The sequence below is a fragment of the Diospyros lotus genome, chromosome 6, assembly GCF_014633365.1.
Source record: "Diospyros lotus cultivar Yz01 chromosome 6, ASM1463336v1, whole genome shotgun sequence".
In the NCBI taxonomy this organism is placed as follows: Eukaryota; Viridiplantae; Streptophyta; class Magnoliopsida; order Ericales; family Ebenaceae; genus Diospyros; species Diospyros lotus.
Window position 1 is genome coordinate 880255 of NC_068343.1, and position 16604 is coordinate 896858.

General features: G+C 36.0%; 2 protein-coding genes across 3 annotated transcripts; both read left to right on the top strand.

The window, feature by feature from the left end:
* The first annotated feature begins 3441 nt into the window (after window positions 1-3441).
* LOC127804740 (ribulose-phosphate 3-epimerase, cytoplasmic isoform-like) lies at window positions 3442-9304 on the top strand. 2 transcript variants are annotated; one of them, XM_052341710.1, is made up of 8 exons: window positions 3444-3724; window positions 4669-4673; window positions 4782-4844; window positions 4948-5054; window positions 5891-5988; window positions 6125-6217; window positions 6293-6334; window positions 8897-9304. In XM_052341710.1, exons 1-8 carry the CDS (start codon window positions 3611-3613, stop codon window positions 9050-9052), a joined length of 678 nt encoding a protein of 225 aa, XP_052197670.1. In that variant the 5' UTR covers window positions 3444-3610; the 3' UTR covers window positions 9053-9304. The 2 variants fall into 2 exon arrangements, with proteins under 2 accessions (XP_052197669.1, XP_052197670.1); XM_052341709.1 differs by lacking the exon at window positions 6293-6334 and having other exon boundaries at window positions 3442-3724; window positions 4669-4844.
* A 4367-nt stretch (window positions 9305-13671) lies between these two features.
* Window positions 13672-15908, top strand: LOC127804206 (protein LYK2). Its single transcript, XM_052341016.1, has one exon. It carries the CDS (start codon window positions 13765-13767, stop codon window positions 15754-15756), a length of 1992 nt encoding a protein of 663 aa, XP_052196976.1. The 5' UTR covers window positions 13672-13764; the 3' UTR covers window positions 15757-15908.
* Window positions 15909-16604: the final 696 nt, after the last annotated feature.

The window sequence follows — 16604 nt, forward strand, 5'->3', positions numbered from 1 at the left end:
TCAGGGCACAAAAAAACTCTCCCGTCAATGGGTCCATTCTTTACAGATTGAAACAAAAACTTATAATAAATATGATTATGATTAAGGATGTATTTCTATTAGTGATTTATACTAAACCTTAATATTGAATCAATCACTACTCTCATGGAATCATCAAGATAAGTGTTCTAACTTGGTTTTATTCTATATTTCTGCATTTTAACATCTATTTTTTTTATATTTTTGTAAAATGCCATGTAGATAGAACTTAGAAGTGTAGAAAGAAGTAGACGATGAAGCCTATTGAGGTGTGAAAGGACGCTTACATGTGGGTATAAAGATAATGGAATGGCATCTTTAAATTTGGTCCAGTAATCAAACTTGTTTTCATCCATATTAGTGGGCCAATGTGCTCGCCATCTTTGGTGATATCGAGGTAAGACAAGGATATGATATCAGCCTTCAAATAACAATGCAGAGAAAGGTGCGTGTAGCCCATCACATTGAGCAACACGTACCGTTCCAAGCAGTCGCAAAATATAGATGGATATACCGAAAGTGTGGCCAAATACAAACAGGGTGTCAAATGTTTGAACAATGATGTAGATGAAAGGGATTTGGGAGGTTGTCTTGTCCGGTTGCTCAAACCTCAACGTGGAGCGCGCTGGCTGGCTGGCTGGCACGCCCGACAGTCCACCGTCTCCACCTCTCAATTGACGCCTCCCCTCCCTCGTATTAGCTCGCTGTTACAGTACCGCTTGAGTATATTCTAAGTTATTGATATTCATGTCTCATGCATAAATTAAGTGATTAGATTATAATAAATTAAAATTTATATTAATATATCATGAGTTTGATTCTTTATTTTACGTAATGAAATAAAATATTTATCTACAATTTACCTTTTTTGTTAAAATTGAGGGTATGAACGATGAAAAATCACACAAAGACAGTAATATCAAGTTATGATATTCATAATTTTTTTTTATAATGTGAAAAACACAAAAAAAATCAACAAACACAATTAGTTTTTAATTTGTACCTATCTCATTTTTTTAAAAAAATTTATAATTTGTCTGCTCCACAATTTTAAATAAACGAACAAATTTATAGTAAGTTAAAACTCGGGATACAATTGATTGTACACTCTCATAAAAAGATAAAATTGAACTCACAATCTCACGATATGCAAAACTTTTGAAGATATCCATAAATTTAGATCACTTAAAAAATATTTTAGTTCACCTCGTAATTCTAGTTAGGTTTAGTTAGTAATTTAAATGAGAATGTAATTGTTGTTTTTCCTAGTGTGTGAGTGTAAGTGTGTATGGGTGGTTGTCCCACATTGGTTGTGTAAAGTGGTGAGAGTGAGTATTTATACTTCTCCCTCACACTTGAGTTTGGGTGCTAAGGAGCACCCAGATTTTGTGAGCGGGCGAACCCCTTGGCCCATGCGCGCGCAGTCGCCATCTGTCCGGGTCGGGTCATAAAGATATATTTTTTATATAAAGAAAATAATAAATATATTTTTTTTTATTTATTTTGCTTCTTCTAGAAGCAGATGGTTTCCGAAGCGACGTCTCCTCTTTATGTCTGGTTGCTGCTTCGTCTTCCCCAAGCGACAAGCATTGAAGCCTGTCTTTAATGCGGAATCTCTTCGGTGTCTCGACTCAGCCTATAAAAGGCTGGTCGCACCTCGCTCTTTCATTATCGAAGCCCAAAGTATTCTCCTTCCCTAAGCGTCTTTTTGCATAGAGAGCAAGTCCCTCGAGTTCTGCCAGATCCGATCGGTCGAGGTCGCCGTCCGTTCGGAGTAGACTGTTATATCTCGTTGGCAATCACCGGAGCCTGCTAGTGACTGGAGCAGGGCGTCACTGTCTTCAGGTCAGCGCCTTTTGCGTGCCTCGGTCTTCCTTTATTCTCATTTCAGTTGTGGACGTCGATAACAGGGTTTGCGTTCTGTTCTCCATCCTTCCTGCGATTAAGTTTGTGTTATATCTTGTTGCTGGTTGTTTACATATTGCTGTTGCTGTTGTTTGCTGGCTTTGCAACAATTGGATTGTTATTGCTGTGATTAAGTCATTTGGGAATAATTGTTTGAGTATGTTACTACTCTATTGTATTGTAATTTTCAACAGTAATTCATATTAGTAAATAATTATATTATGAGATATTTTTAATAAATTTTATTTTAAAATGAAGTTGAATTTTCATAAAATAATAGTTATCTATATCATTCTATTAGGAGGAAACCCCATATATCAAGAGGTCCGATTGAATTAGAAGATAAAACCCTATGCTAAGAGGATGCATTGAATTTAATTAAAAGACAAGTCCTATAAATAAAACTCTTCACTCTTGAGGCTATAAATAAAAGTTATTATGGCCTACAAATACAGTTTATTTCACACAGTTCAGCTTTGGAGTTTCAATATCACATCTCTTATGTCTTATATAGATCTCTTTTGAATAATATTATCACTCTCATACTCTTATTTTACTTTCTTTCTTGTTGATTATTTTTTATTAACTTTAGCATAAAAGGATAGTCTTGAAAGTGTCCTGACACTTCTAACCCATGTGTCAAGTCCAAGCTTAACCTCGAGTAACTATTACATCATCATTTACAAATAATTTGATGATTGTTTTTTAAGTTTTGACAAGAGATAGTGTAATAATAAAAAGACATTGGTATAATACCAAGAGATGTGTAATACTAAAAAATGCCATGTAAAAACAAACAAAATTGCAATCTAGTTATAAACAAGGACTAGGAGTCCCTTGGAATTGCCTCTCTGACTCGTCTTTCAAATGTACGGCAATTTTGTGGGTGATTGTTCTTTTTCTAATTTCTTTAAAAAACATATACATGTAATTTTAATCAATGTGTTTTTTTGATAATTTTTTTAATTAATATTAAAAAAATATAACAAAGAGAATATAGTATTGTGATATGAAAGTCTTGTTCGAGACAATCCAAACAAGTATTAAAGATGCTCAAACCTAAACTTACGTTTATAATTGGCTCACCTGACCTATTTAGATGATCAAATTTAATTATATATATAATCTCATCATATTTTATATTGACTTTTTAATTCATTCAATGCGATTTTTAGTATTTAAATATGACATTTATTGTATAACTATTATATAATTTCTTAGCATATATTAACTTAATAACTGGAATATTTGAAAATCTATTAAAGACTAAACTTTGCATTTTTTTTTCTTGCAATGAGAGTTGGTTCAAATAAACTCAACCTCGAGAATTGATTGAATTACTTCAGAATGAAAAAGAACCGGAAGAAAATATCAATTGACCCTAAAACCCTCAATCAGTTTTAATTATTAAATTATTGTGTTAATTTTTCGTCAGAAATAGGCTTCAATTTTTTCAAACTGGTACAGGTTCGGATCGGCCCGATGGAATAAAAATAAAATAAAATTGGAGCCGAATCACGTGAATAGCCGGGACGACGTCGTTGCCAGATTGCACCGAAGCAATCTCTCTCCTTTCCCCGGCGGCCGAAGCGGAAGACACTAGAAGAGAAGACGCAGGATCTGACAGCTTCATCTCCCCTCCGTCCGACAGCTCCGCAAAATTCCCCGAAAGAGAGACGCTGAAAAGATGCCGAAGGCGAAGATCGCACCGTCGGTGCTCTCATCGGACTTCGCGAACCTGGCGTCTGAGGCGGCTCGCATACTTCAGTGCGGCGCCGATTGGCTCCACATGGACATCATGGTACCTTCTCCTTACAACAATTTATCAGTTTACTTCATGTTGTTTTTGTTTGCTCATTTGTCCGCGCCAGTAGAAGAGTCCAAATAATGAATTAAGCGTTGGATCTCTAAATCAGGAGGTATCTATGAACCCTTGCTGGATTCTGTGTTAATCTGTTGCTAGGGTGATCGGCAGTTTGTTGTTCACCTTGGTGGTAGTAATAGGGAAATAAGGCTCCTATTTGATCATCAAATTGACACAGAATACCTGTTCAAAGACATCAAGAGTAGTTGATTTGAAAGAGTATCCGAAAGGGTTGTTGGAAGAATTAGCGAACAAACGCCTTTCAGTTATACTGGACTCGTTTGGGCAGAACAGAACTGAACACCTAAGAATTTATAATGGTGTCCTAACGTTATCAATGTGCTAGTAAGTCACAAACTAGCAAAGTGCCAAAACAGAGCTATAGAAATGGACAAGGTAAATCAAAACCGGGAGTCTTGGAATCAAGACAAATTGATGTCCTAACTCCTAAAATATTTATTCTGGTGAAGTCCTACATTGATGGTCCCGATGTTGTCCAGCCTGCTTCAGAATTATGATTCCCTATCAAGACTCCCACATTTCACGCCCCCATTGGATATGAACCATTTTGTACTGTTGCCCTTGCTCAAGTCCTCCTAGTGTTGTTAATGTTTTTGTTCATGCAGATTGCATTAGAACTTGTCCTAGTTATCATCAAGCATCGTGGTGCACCTTAGCAGCCAGTGTTTATGGCTATCGTATTAGCAATGTTTCTCAGCATGTCATTCATGTTCTTGCTTCTTTGATTTATCTTGTCGTGATTTTGCAGCTGTCTTAGTGCTTTTCTTTCTTCTTTCTTTCTCTTTTTTGAGGATAACTTCCCACTTGGGGAGATTGTTTTCTAGAAATTCTTACCAGCTTATTGTCTTGGTTCATCGCAGGATGGGTAGGTTGGACTATCAGCTCAAAACCGACAATATGCTTGCCCCTATATTTCTGATAATCAGATGTATAACAAGTGTATTGCTGAACTAATGTTTGGTTTCTATTTCAGACACTTTGTCCCCAATCTTACTATTGGCGCTCCTGTCATTCAAAGTCTTAGGAAGCACACAGAGTAACATCTAACTCCCATTCTGCTTTCAATTGTAAATCTTTACTTCATGGATGTTTGCACCTCTTTGGCTCAAATAGGGGTTTTTTTGGGGGGCTCTTCTCAGGGCATATTTGGATTGTCACCTTATGGTCACAAATCCTCTAGACTATGTGGAACCTCTAGGAAAAGCCGGTGCTTCTGGTTTTACATTTCATATTGAGGTAGCCAAAGGTGAGCTGCGATGTTGTTTTCATTATTAATTATTTTATATAGAATTTTTTGAAATTTACTCATTCATAGAAAGTGGTCAACAATAGCGAATTTGGTAATTGAATTTTAAAGAATCCGTTGATTATTAGAATTAGAATGGAATCCTAGTAATCTTGTAATGGGTTGTAGAGTGAGAATATAAAATGTTATGTTATGTAAGTGATAAGTTATTAAAGAATATGTCATAGAGCAAAAACATGTGTTAAGAATATGTGGAGGGGATGCTAAAGTTTTTTTAATTACAAATGGTTTGCATTAAACCCTTATCTCTTTTTCTTAGTAATGGATGAATTAACTGCACACATCCAGACAGAAGTGCCTTAGTGTATGTAATGAAAGAATGCATGAAATGACATTTCTTGGTAGATGAAATGAATGCATGAATGAATACTAAACTCAAGACAAAAGTGCCTTTGTTTATGGCTTAGAATGTTGGGCAATTAAGCATTAATATGTGCAAAATATGAGCATAGATAAAATGAAAATGTTACAGTGAATGTGTGGCCATACAAAAGAAGAGAAAATAAGAAATGAGATTATGAGTAATAAAGTTGGAATGACACTTATTGAAGCGCTTATGAGATGAAAGAATGTTCTCACAGAGGATATGGCCATGGGTTGAGATGGTTGGAGATGTAAAATTCATATAGCCGGCCCCATCCAGTAGAATTAAGATTTTGTGATTATTGTTGTAGTTGAATGTGAATGCATCTTTCTACTTCTGGTTGCTTTTGCCTTTGATTTTTTTCTCTTGCAAGTCTTTTGGCCATGGAAAAGTCATATGGTACTGTACACAGAAAATTGGGAAGAACTTATCCAGCAGATTAAATCAAAGGGCATGACACCTGCTGTGGCTTTAAAACCTGGAACACCTGTTGAAGAAGTTTACCCACTGGTAAGCAGTTGATCTATTTCTTGGTCTTTCAAGTGTTTAGATCTTATTTCTGGAACTCCCCTTCTAAGGGAAGCTGTGATGCTAACCAATCAAAGATTGCATGGTGTAGTAATTGTCTCTTCTCTCCTACTTACAGCTTGACGGTGAAAATCGTGTGGAAATGGTTCTTGTTATGACTGTGGAACCTGGATTTGGAGGTCAGAAGTTCATGCCAGAAATGATGGATAAGGTGCTAGCTTCTTCTTTCACTTCATGTTTATTTGTTTTTCTCCATAATTCCCATAACCGATCGTTTTGATCTCAGGTACGGTCACTAAGAAACAAATACCCTTCACTAGATATAGAGGTAAGTCTATTTGGCCTCTGTTAGATGTATTTGTAGGTCGTATGAACAAATTACTTGACCCTCGTTCAGTTGTGAAAAACATTTTCTAATTTTCAACTTCAATTTTATAGCTAAATATGCTGTAACATTTTATGTTTTGAAAAGCAACAGCATTCATTTCTAGAAAATTTGAAAAACATCAAACATTCATAGTGCAAAGTTGAAAAATTAGAGAATTGAGTTTTCTATTTTCTTGTTGGAGATTCAACCATTCAATAGAAAATTGGAATTGAGAAATTAGAAAATGTTTTATGAAAACGACAGGCCCTTAATATCTGAGTTAAAAGAACAAAAAAAAAAAAAAAGAAGAAGAAGAAGTAAAAAAGATGGAGGAGCAAGTGTAATATCTACAATTTAGTTCTCAGTTGTCTTTTCTTTATTTCTTTATTTTTGTTAACCAGTGTTGCCGATCTAGGGTTGATGGATTGCATGTATCCTAATTTCATGTACTTGGTTAATACTAAAAAGGATGTTTGACATTATTTCTTATGACAAACTTCAGTCCTAGATAGTAAAAACTCGACATTTATGGTGTCACTTAATTCCATAAAGTTGCCAATGGAGAAAATCTAAAAAATTAGGATATATGAGCATCTATATAAACGACTTGATACAAAAGATGGAGAAAGGGATATATATATATATATATATATAAATTAGTTAAAGTAAGAGAAAGAAAAATAAGGGATTTAAACCAAGTGAAATGCATAAAAGATAAAAATCAAAATGTATTAGTGAATGAAGGAGCGATTAAGAAAAGATGGAATGAGTATTTCACAAAATTATTCAATGATGGTAGGGATATAAGAGTTAGGTTGGGACATCTTAGTAACTCCGAAGGGAACGTGAGCTATACATTTTATCGACACATAAGTTCAAAAGAAATAAGGTAAGCATTAAAAAGATAAAAAATCATAAGGCGGTGAAATTGGATAATATATCAATAGAAGCATGGAAATGTATGGGAGAAAAGGACATCTCCTAGCTAACTAAATTATTTAACGTGATCCTTAAATAAAAAAAGATGCTAGATGAGTGGAAGAATAGTACTTTGGTTTCTATATACAAGAACAAATAAGATGTTCAAAATTGTGAAAATTACAGAGAAATTAAGTTAATAAGCCATATCATAAAACTCTGGAAAAGAGTAATAGAGCAGAGACTTAAAAACAAAACAGACGTCTCGAAAAATCAGTTTGGTTTCATGCCTGGTAGGTCAACAATGGAAGCTATATATCTACTAGGCCGCCTAATGGAAATGTATCGAAATCATCATAAGGACCTGTATATGGTGTTTATAGATCTAGAAAAGCCTTATGATGGGTCTCTAGAAAAGTATTATGGAGGGTTTTAGAGAAAAAATGAGTTCGAATAGCTTATATATAAGCCCTTAAGGACATGTATCACGATGTAGAGACAAAGGGTCAGAACATGTGGAGGGGATACTAAATCTTTTAAAATTACAATGGGATTGCATCAAGGTTTTGCACTAAGTCCATATTTATTTGTTTTAGTAATGGATGAACTCACTAAACACATTCAGACAGAGATGCCATGGCGTATGCTATTTGCAGATGACATAATGTTGGCGGATGAAACAAAAGAGGGAGTGAACAGTAAGCTTGAGTTGTGGATAAACAATTTAGAATCTAAGGGATTTAAATTAAGTAGAAGGAAAATAAAGTATATGGAATGTAAATTTTGTAAGAATTCAAGAGTGGAGGATGTTATAATAAAATTGGAAGACCAAATCATACAAAGAAAAGACCATTTTCGATATTTGGTATCAGTGATTCAAAAAGATGGAGAAATTTACAAGGATGTCACGCATAGAATTAAGGCAGGTTGTCTAAAAGGGAGAAATGCATCGGGGATGTTATGTGATGGTAAAATCCTATTAAAACTGAAAGGAAAATTCTATAGGATAATTATAAGACCAGTTTTATTGTATGGCTCAGAATGTTGGGCAGTCAAATACTAACATGAGCAAAAAATGAGCGTAGCGGAGATAAGGATGCTAAGATGGATATGCGGCCATACAAGAAAAGATAAAATTAGAAATGAGGTTATTCGTAATAAGGTAGGAGTAATGCCAATCGAGAAGAAGATGAGAGAGATTAGACTAAGATTGTTTGGTTATATGAAAAGAAGACCAAGAGATGTTCTTATAAAGAGAGTTGATGAAATGAAACAATTAGTCCAAAAAAAAGGTAGAGGTATATCTAAGAAAATTTTGGGAGAGACATTAAAGTTTGATATGAAGTGTATGAGCCTAAATGGGGATATAACAAAAGACAAAAATATATGGAAGTCTAGAATTCATGTAGCCAACCTCACATGGTGGGATAAAGGCCGAATATATTATCGTTCTTGTGTTGAAGTTCTACCTCCCGCCTTACTACTTCTTTCATATTCACACCACTCTAGTTAAGCTCCACTACATGAATACTAGCTCTTCAGCTATCCCTATCCGTATATATGTCAGTGTATTAAAGATTGGCCATGCTTGATTCTGTTATGCAGGTGGATGGTGGCTTGGGGCCTTCAACCATTGATGCAGCCGCTTCTGCAGGAGCAAATTGCATTGTTGCAGGAAGTTCAGTGTTTGGAGCTTCTGAACCGGCCCAGGTTATATCACTTATGAGAAACAGCGTGGACAAAATGCAGCAAGCCAATTGAAATTGGTACAGGCAAGATGCATAATTGAATGCTTGAAATTTGTTTACCGTGTATGCTAATAAGCTTGTTGATGTCTTACAACTACATAAAGGGGCAGTGCCGGTGCACAAAGCACTTGCCTGTTTCAAGTATGCTTTATGATCATGAAACAAAAATATAATGTTGTGATATATTGTACCTTTTAATCTCTTACCTGTACGTTTGGTGAAGCCGATCATCAGCTTCCATAATGTGAATGTTTCTTGAACTTTCTTTTTTTTTGTGTGTGTGTGTGTGTGGCTATTTTTAACTATATTTTCTTCCTCCCAACAATTTATATTTTGTTACCAATTTAGCCCTAGAGAGGTCATCATGGGGTTGGGTTAGGATTGATGCCTGTCTCAATTTTAGCTTAAACTTCCTGCAACTTTTTTTTGGCTCATTTATTAAAGTTCCTCACTAGATTAGGAAAACTTGGTACTTCTTTTTTTTTTTTTTTTGGGGGGGGGGGGGGGGGGGGGGGGGCTGCTGACTTCAACAACAATCTCCATCCTCTTTCTTATTACTATTACTATTATATTATAAATAATTAACTTCCTATTTTAATTTTATCTCAAAAATTGTATTTGTTCCAATAACACTCCACATTCTCCTTTTTTATTTTATTTATTTATTAATAAATTTTAATTCTATTTATTTTATCTTATAAAATAAATAATTAAATACATAAAATAATAAAATGCACAATACACAAAATAATCAAATACATGCATACACAAGATAATAAGATATATATATAATCAATAATTAAATACACAAAACGATTAAATACAAACATATATAAAATTAGGAATGAGCACAAGTTCGGTTTAGTTTTTTAGTAGTCGGTTAGCAGTTCAGTTAGTTTTTGTAGAAATTTTGGTTATTGATTTGGTTTTTGTTGTTGGTTTAACTAAACTAACCAAACCGATCAATATGCAAAATGACGTCGTTTTGAGTGCATTATAAAAGGAAAACAACAGACAGGGAAGCGTCGAGCCGATGTTACCTATTCAGTCTCTCATTTTGAGTTTTGCCCGCCCTTCTATCTTTTTCTCTGACGTCCAACCCCCTCACCACCTTTGCCCCCCTGTCACCACCACCATCCCTCGCCTCTAGGCTTATCGACTAAAGACAAAAACGAAAGGCTAATTGGTTGAGTGATGGGTCGAAGTTGAAAGGTTGGCCTTTCATCTTCATCTTTGATTCACTTGGCCCTTCGTCTTCCTTCAACACCAATGTCGACGCCAACCCAACATCTCTTTCTCCCTCTGATTTGCATCGCTGTGCTCGCTTGTCGATGCCGATGGCCCATTCATTAAGTTTTCTGGTAACTTTTATTTTACATTAAAACCTAGATATACTAAAATTCAACCATTATATACTTTTGATTTTTGGGTACGTGGGTCACTGAGCCAAAGCGAAATTGATGGTTAATTTCGATAGTCAGAATCTATCGTGGATAGTGGCTGGTGACGTTTTTTTAGACACTTGTTTTGAGTTTTTTTATCATAAAATTAATTTTTAGATTTACAAAAAATCATCTATTAGATCAAACTCATTTTTGGATATATAAATCATCGTGGTTGGGGGAATTTGATGATTGGTTCTAATCATTGGAATCACCAGCCGATTAAGTGGCTGGCGACAACAATAAGGCAAAACTAATGTTCGCTTTCTTCGGTTATTTTGTGGGTTAGTTTAGTTTTCGGTTTGATTTAGTTCGGTTATCAAAATTTAGGTGTTAGTTAGTTTAATTAGTTGCTGTTAGTCGTTTGGTTCGGTTATTTCGGCCAGTGATTTTTGGTTTGCACACCGCTATACAAAATTAATAATTAAATATACAAAAAATAATCAAATATACAAATCAATAACCAAATACATAAATACACAATATCACTTATCTAATATAAAAATAAATAAAAAATATCCCAAAATCACAAACTAGTGTCCAATGCTCGATTTGCTTCTCGCCAAAGGAGATGCTGCCATTGCTGATTCTGCTCATCACCGTCGCTGCTGCCGGATCTAATGGTTGGAGCCCCAATTTAGTCTCCCACTCATGCCATTGCCTCTTCAACGTCTCTTCTTCGATTACTAATGTTTGTTAGAGTCAGCCTTAGGACCTAGTGATTAGCTTTAGCTTCTTAAACTATTATACCTTTTCTGTTGCTTTCTTCTGTTTATTCTATAAGCTTCTTAAACTACTACACCTTTTCTGTTGCTTTCTTCTGTTTATTCTATAAGCCTCCCACTTGAGATACTAATTCTATTCTTCCGATGGTGTTATTCAACTATGACAGATCCCAACCTGCGAGATGCGCTCCATGTTTCTTACAAATTACAGTATCCATTGGATACAAACATCTTTTACCTTTGCTTTTCCGTATGTTTTCTGTTTCAATTCAAGTGGCCAGCACGTGCAACCACGTGCAGTCTTCACAGTCCTCGTTGGGTACTACGGTTTTCATGAAAAAACGTATCCATTCTGGCCTCGTTCAATTCAAAACCTTCCCTTTCTCTATAAACTGGGAAGTTGACGGGAGCCTTAAGATATTAGTCAACATAGCACTGCTTTGTAGAAAATCAAAACATTATGCCTCCGCCAAATTCAATGAATGAACTCTCAGCTCAGCTCTGCTCCATTTAAGGTTTGGTACTTGTGCTGAAAAGTTCCTACGAAAATACTGTGATTCTCATTCACAAAGCATAAACATCATAAGAAAAGTCATCTATTCTCTTATTTGCTTCCTCCAATAACTACTTCCTTTCCAGTTTGTTTTTTAATGTTTACTTGCTCATTCATACCCATTATTTCTGAATTATTTCATTACAAGTTTTTAATAAAAAAAATATATATATTTGAATAGGCTTATCCATTCCTGAAAATTGGCATCTTTTGATGTGGGCTCTCATCTTACACGTTCAGGATCAGGATATTATTATAATACAATGGGTTTGGAGCAAGGGAGAGGAAGATGTGCATGTCCTTATGGGCTAAGGCATATTCTCACCAAGCTTGATGGTGGGAGTTGCCATATGGGCTGTTGTGTATGTGCATAATCACAGTAATATGTCATATCAATGTTTTGGATTTTTATGAATATTTGGCCAAATTCATATTTTTGCTCTTATATTTTTGTATTTTTTTCGTGTGAACATTCAAACTTTTCGTTATTTTGATTATATTCATGAATTTGATTTTCAAGTCAATTTAACCTTTGTAGTTTGATCTTTTTTTGGTGTAATAACTCGAATTTTTGGTTATTTTAATTATATTTATGAACTTGTATTCTTGAGTTAATTTAATTCTTATATTTTTATGTGTAAAAAGAAAAAAAATAAAATGAAATGATAAAATACGTATTACACTATATTTACGTCAAAGTATAGAAGGCTCGAAAATGCAGATGTAAGGGTATGATTAAAATAATAAAAAGATCGAATTGTCATACAAAACAAATATCAAAGTATAGGAGTTAAATTGACTAAAAAATACAGGTCTAAAAATGTAATCAAAATAATAAAAAATTCTAATGATTATATAAAAAAAAGTGAAAGTACATCGTCAAAAATATAAATTTAGCCCAGGAGTATTACTTGATGAAAAATGCTATTTATATACAATTTTAATGCAAAATATTATGATATGATATTATAAGTGTGTGCGTGCGTGCGCGCGTATTGTAAAATCTCAACAATTTTTAGGTGAACGTTGAAAATCACATCCCCTGCATACTCATGACCCAATTGACCTAAAACACCGTTAATCACCCCCTCCTTTAGGGTGTTGCTCTAGCTTTAACGTGCATGGAGGTCTCATCAATCCATACACCCATCTATTATCCACTCATCTTTACCCTTGATTTCCAAAATCCACATCATTTCCATCCACATTTCAAAGCTACATCATTTAATCTGACATGCTCTTCCAGTGTATAATACATAAAAAGGATCTCCATAACAACTTGTACGTTATCTCCCCATCATTCCAATCTTGTACATTATCATTTGCACGAGCATGCTTGCATCCATGCTCATATACTGATATACACATCATATACATTTGTCTCTTTTCTTGATAAAAAAGAAAAAGCTCAGTAGGGCTATTTGATTTCGTTACTAGAGTGATGCATATGTTTAATTACCTATAATTTTCTTAGTAGGATCGTAAGCCTCCATTTTGTTAAACTCTTGTTTCATGTGACGGAAACACCACCAATTCGTAAGAGATAAATACAGAATTGCTCATGAAACTTGAAAATAACATTCATAGATGATAGAACAAACCAACCGAAATTTACCAGTTTTAAACAATATTGGTCTGTGGTTCATAATTTTTAGTCACATGATTGTTGTGCATTCATGACAATTGTCATGGCTTGATCATGCAGGCATCAATATGACTATAAATACATGTATGGGTAATTGTTAATGTACAGACTACATGACCATCTCTTTTTGCATTATGAGGTGTATATGTGAATAAATATGGATCATATGTGCGTACATATTGCAAGGCTTTAGTTTTATGCTTCATAAGTACAGTAATCATCATCCCCAAGGGTTGTGTCTCTCAGAATCCTATCCATGGCGCACTATTTTGTATAGATCCAAAAATACTCACCTTCTCAAGCTTAGGAAACGTCGTCTATTTTACTGCCCTCTTGTTTGTTTATTCCCAGAAGCTGGCTATGTACCCATCTGCAGCCATGTTCACTAAGCGCCAACTGAACCTCTCATTATCACTTGTTTTCTTTCTATGGGCAGTTATTTCTGCTCTTGGCCAGGCTTTGCTGGGCTGTGATCCGGCCTCTCCAGAAGCTTCCGGCTACCGCTGCCATGGAAATGGGTCGCCGGATCAGTGCCGGACGTTCGCCGTCCTTCGTGCCAATTCTTACTATTCCTCTCTTCTAAATCTGACTTCTTTCTTTGGGATTGATCGGCTGGCCCTGCAACAAGCCAATAGTTTCAGTGATGGAACAGAGTCTCTTCCCATAGACCGGCCTCTGTTGATCCCACTCGACTGTAAATGCGATGGCGCTTTCTTCCATGCGGTGCTGAGGAGAACCGCCATTGAAGGAGAGAGCTTCCATGGCATCGCTGAGTCTTTGGAGGGCTTAACAAGCTGTAAATCTATCCAAGAGAAGAACCCCGGTGTCCAGGCCTGGAATCTCAGGGACAAGCTCCAGTTACTGATCCCACTAGCATGCGCCTGCCCGGATTCGTCGCAGACAAAGCTTCTCCTCTCTTACCCTGTAACTCGAGGCGACACCATTTTCGGCTTGGCCTTGAAGTTCAATGTCACTCCTGAGAGTATCATCGCTGTAAATAACAGATCAGGAACAAGTTTCAAGCCGGAAAACTTGTTACCCTTTTCTACCGTTTTGATTCCGGCCAAGGGCAGGCCTGTTTTCAGTCCACCGGCAATACCCAATTTGGGATTGCTTTATCCACACAAGAGAAAGCCCAAAATGTGGAAAGTTGGAGTTTATATTGGCGTTAGCGGCCTTGTGTTTGGAGCTGGAATTGCCACTGCGGCAGCCTTCTTGGTGATTCAGAGGAGGAAGAAGAAGCAGATGAGGAAGATGGCGGATTTGGAGCTGCAACAGCTCGGACTAAGCATTCGAACCACGAGCGAGAAGAAGGTGTCGTTTGATCAGGGATCGCAAGACACGCTGGATGGCCGGATAGTCGACTCCACGCCCCACAAGATGGTGCTAGAAGCATACACCATTGAGGAGCTGAGGAAGGCGACTGAGGACTTCAGCTCGAGCAATCTCATCGAGGGATTGGTTTTCCATGGCCGTCTTAATGGAAAGAACTTGGCAATCAAACGCACGCAAAGGGAGACTCTTTCGAAAGTCGACTTCAGCCTCTTCCAGGATGCGACTCATCACCATCCCAACATAATTAGACTGATGGGGACTTGCTCGAGAGAGGTCTCCAATTCGTTCCTGGTTTTTGAGTACGCCAAGAACGGGTCCTTGAAGGACTGGCTCCATGGCGGATTGGCAATGAAGAGCCAATTCATAGCATCCTGTTATTGCTTCTTGAATTGGAACCAGAGGCTGAGAATCTGCCTTGATGTGGCTACGGCCTTGCAGTACATGCACCACATAATGATCCCAAGCTACGTTCACAGAAACATCAGAAGCCGAAACATTTTCTTGGACGAAGAATTCAATGCCAAAGTGGGCAATTTCGGCATGGCAGCCTGCGTTGAAGATCTTACAGAAAACCAGCCTCTATCTTGGAATAAGGGGTACCTGGCTCCAGAGTATCTGCAAAAGGGTATAGTTTCCCGCAGCCTCGACATTTTTGCTTATGGAGTGATGGTCCTTGAGGTGTTATCCGGGAAAACAGCCATAACCAGGGGGAACGAGGAAAGAGAAGACAGCGTTTGGCTGTCCCAGAAAATCAAGTCCATTCTGGAATCAGAAAATGCAGAGGATCTAAGGGGTTGGATGGACAATGCACTGGGCGAGAAGTATTCGTTTGATGCGGCTGTTACATTGGCTAATCTGGCTAGAGCCTGTGTAGACGATGATCCGGCTTTGAGGCCTAGCGCCGGAGAAATCATGGAGAAAGTGTCGAGATTGGTTGAAGAGTTGCCGGAGGGAGAGCCGTCGACTTCCATTTGTGAGAGCTCCTCTAAACCGCTGGTCCAGGCCGCTAGAAATTAAATTTAAGCAGCCAAACAGTGCCAAGGATTTCGTTCATGGTATCATCTGTGTAACTAATTAAGAACCCTGTTCCATAGCATGTTTCTACTTCCTACTAGTGTAATTCTGTACCAAAATAACGAATATATGATACGTCTACTGGCTATTTTGTGTGACACTTGCATTGCCCAATTTTATTGTATTTGTATTAACGATACATTTACTAATTTACTTATATGTAGAAAATTTTGTGTTGCTCGCGTCGGGCTCGAGATGGACAAATTAGGAGTTGGGTCTCCCAAACAACCCACGTAAAATTTGCCCGACATGAATAACGTAATAATTCCCCTAATATGTATTAATCATATTACATTAGCAAAGCATTTTGTATATGAGGATTTTAGATTTTTAAAATTCATGATTCTTGAGAATGTAAAGATTTTCGAGATTTGTGTAATTCTATATTTAATTGATTTTAAATATTCTCATAAATATTGGATATTTTTTAAAAAAAATATTAAATTCTTATATTTGGTTTAAATGTAACATGTTATTTTTCTAAAATAACCCTAATTAAATTTTTTGTTTAAAAATGATAAATTCTTTTTAGTATATAAAATATTGGAACCCACAATCTCTTTAAGAAGTCAAAAATTTTTATTTTTTTTTACACATTATGTATATATGTGTGTATGTATATAATATATATGTATGAATATCTATTTTAATTATTTAAAATAAATTATACACAAAATTATTATGGGGTTATAAGAGGGTAAAAGATGTTTTAATTTTTTATTTATTAAAAATTTTCCCTAATTCATGGAATTTAAAAACCTCTCATAATTTTTTTTGTAAAAATTTAACTA

Bases quoted from the DNA above. Each gene is read 5' to 3' on its own strand.
- LOC127804740 (XM_052341710.1), top strand. From the start codon at position 3,611: ATGCCGAAGGCGAAGATCGCACCGTCGGTGCTCTCATCGGACTTCGCG. The intron at 4,845-4,947 runs GTAACATCTAAC...GGCTCTTCTCAG, and splicing joins AGTCTTAGGAAGCACACAGA to GGCATATTTGGATTGTCACC. The intron at 5,989-6,124 runs GTAAGCAGTTGA...TCCTACTTACAG, and splicing joins TTGAAGAAGTTTACCCACTG to CTTGACGGTGAAAATCGTGT.
- LOC127804206 (XM_052341016.1), top strand. From the start codon at position 13,765: ATGTACCCATCTGCAGCCATGTTCACTAAGCGCCAACTGAACCTCTCA.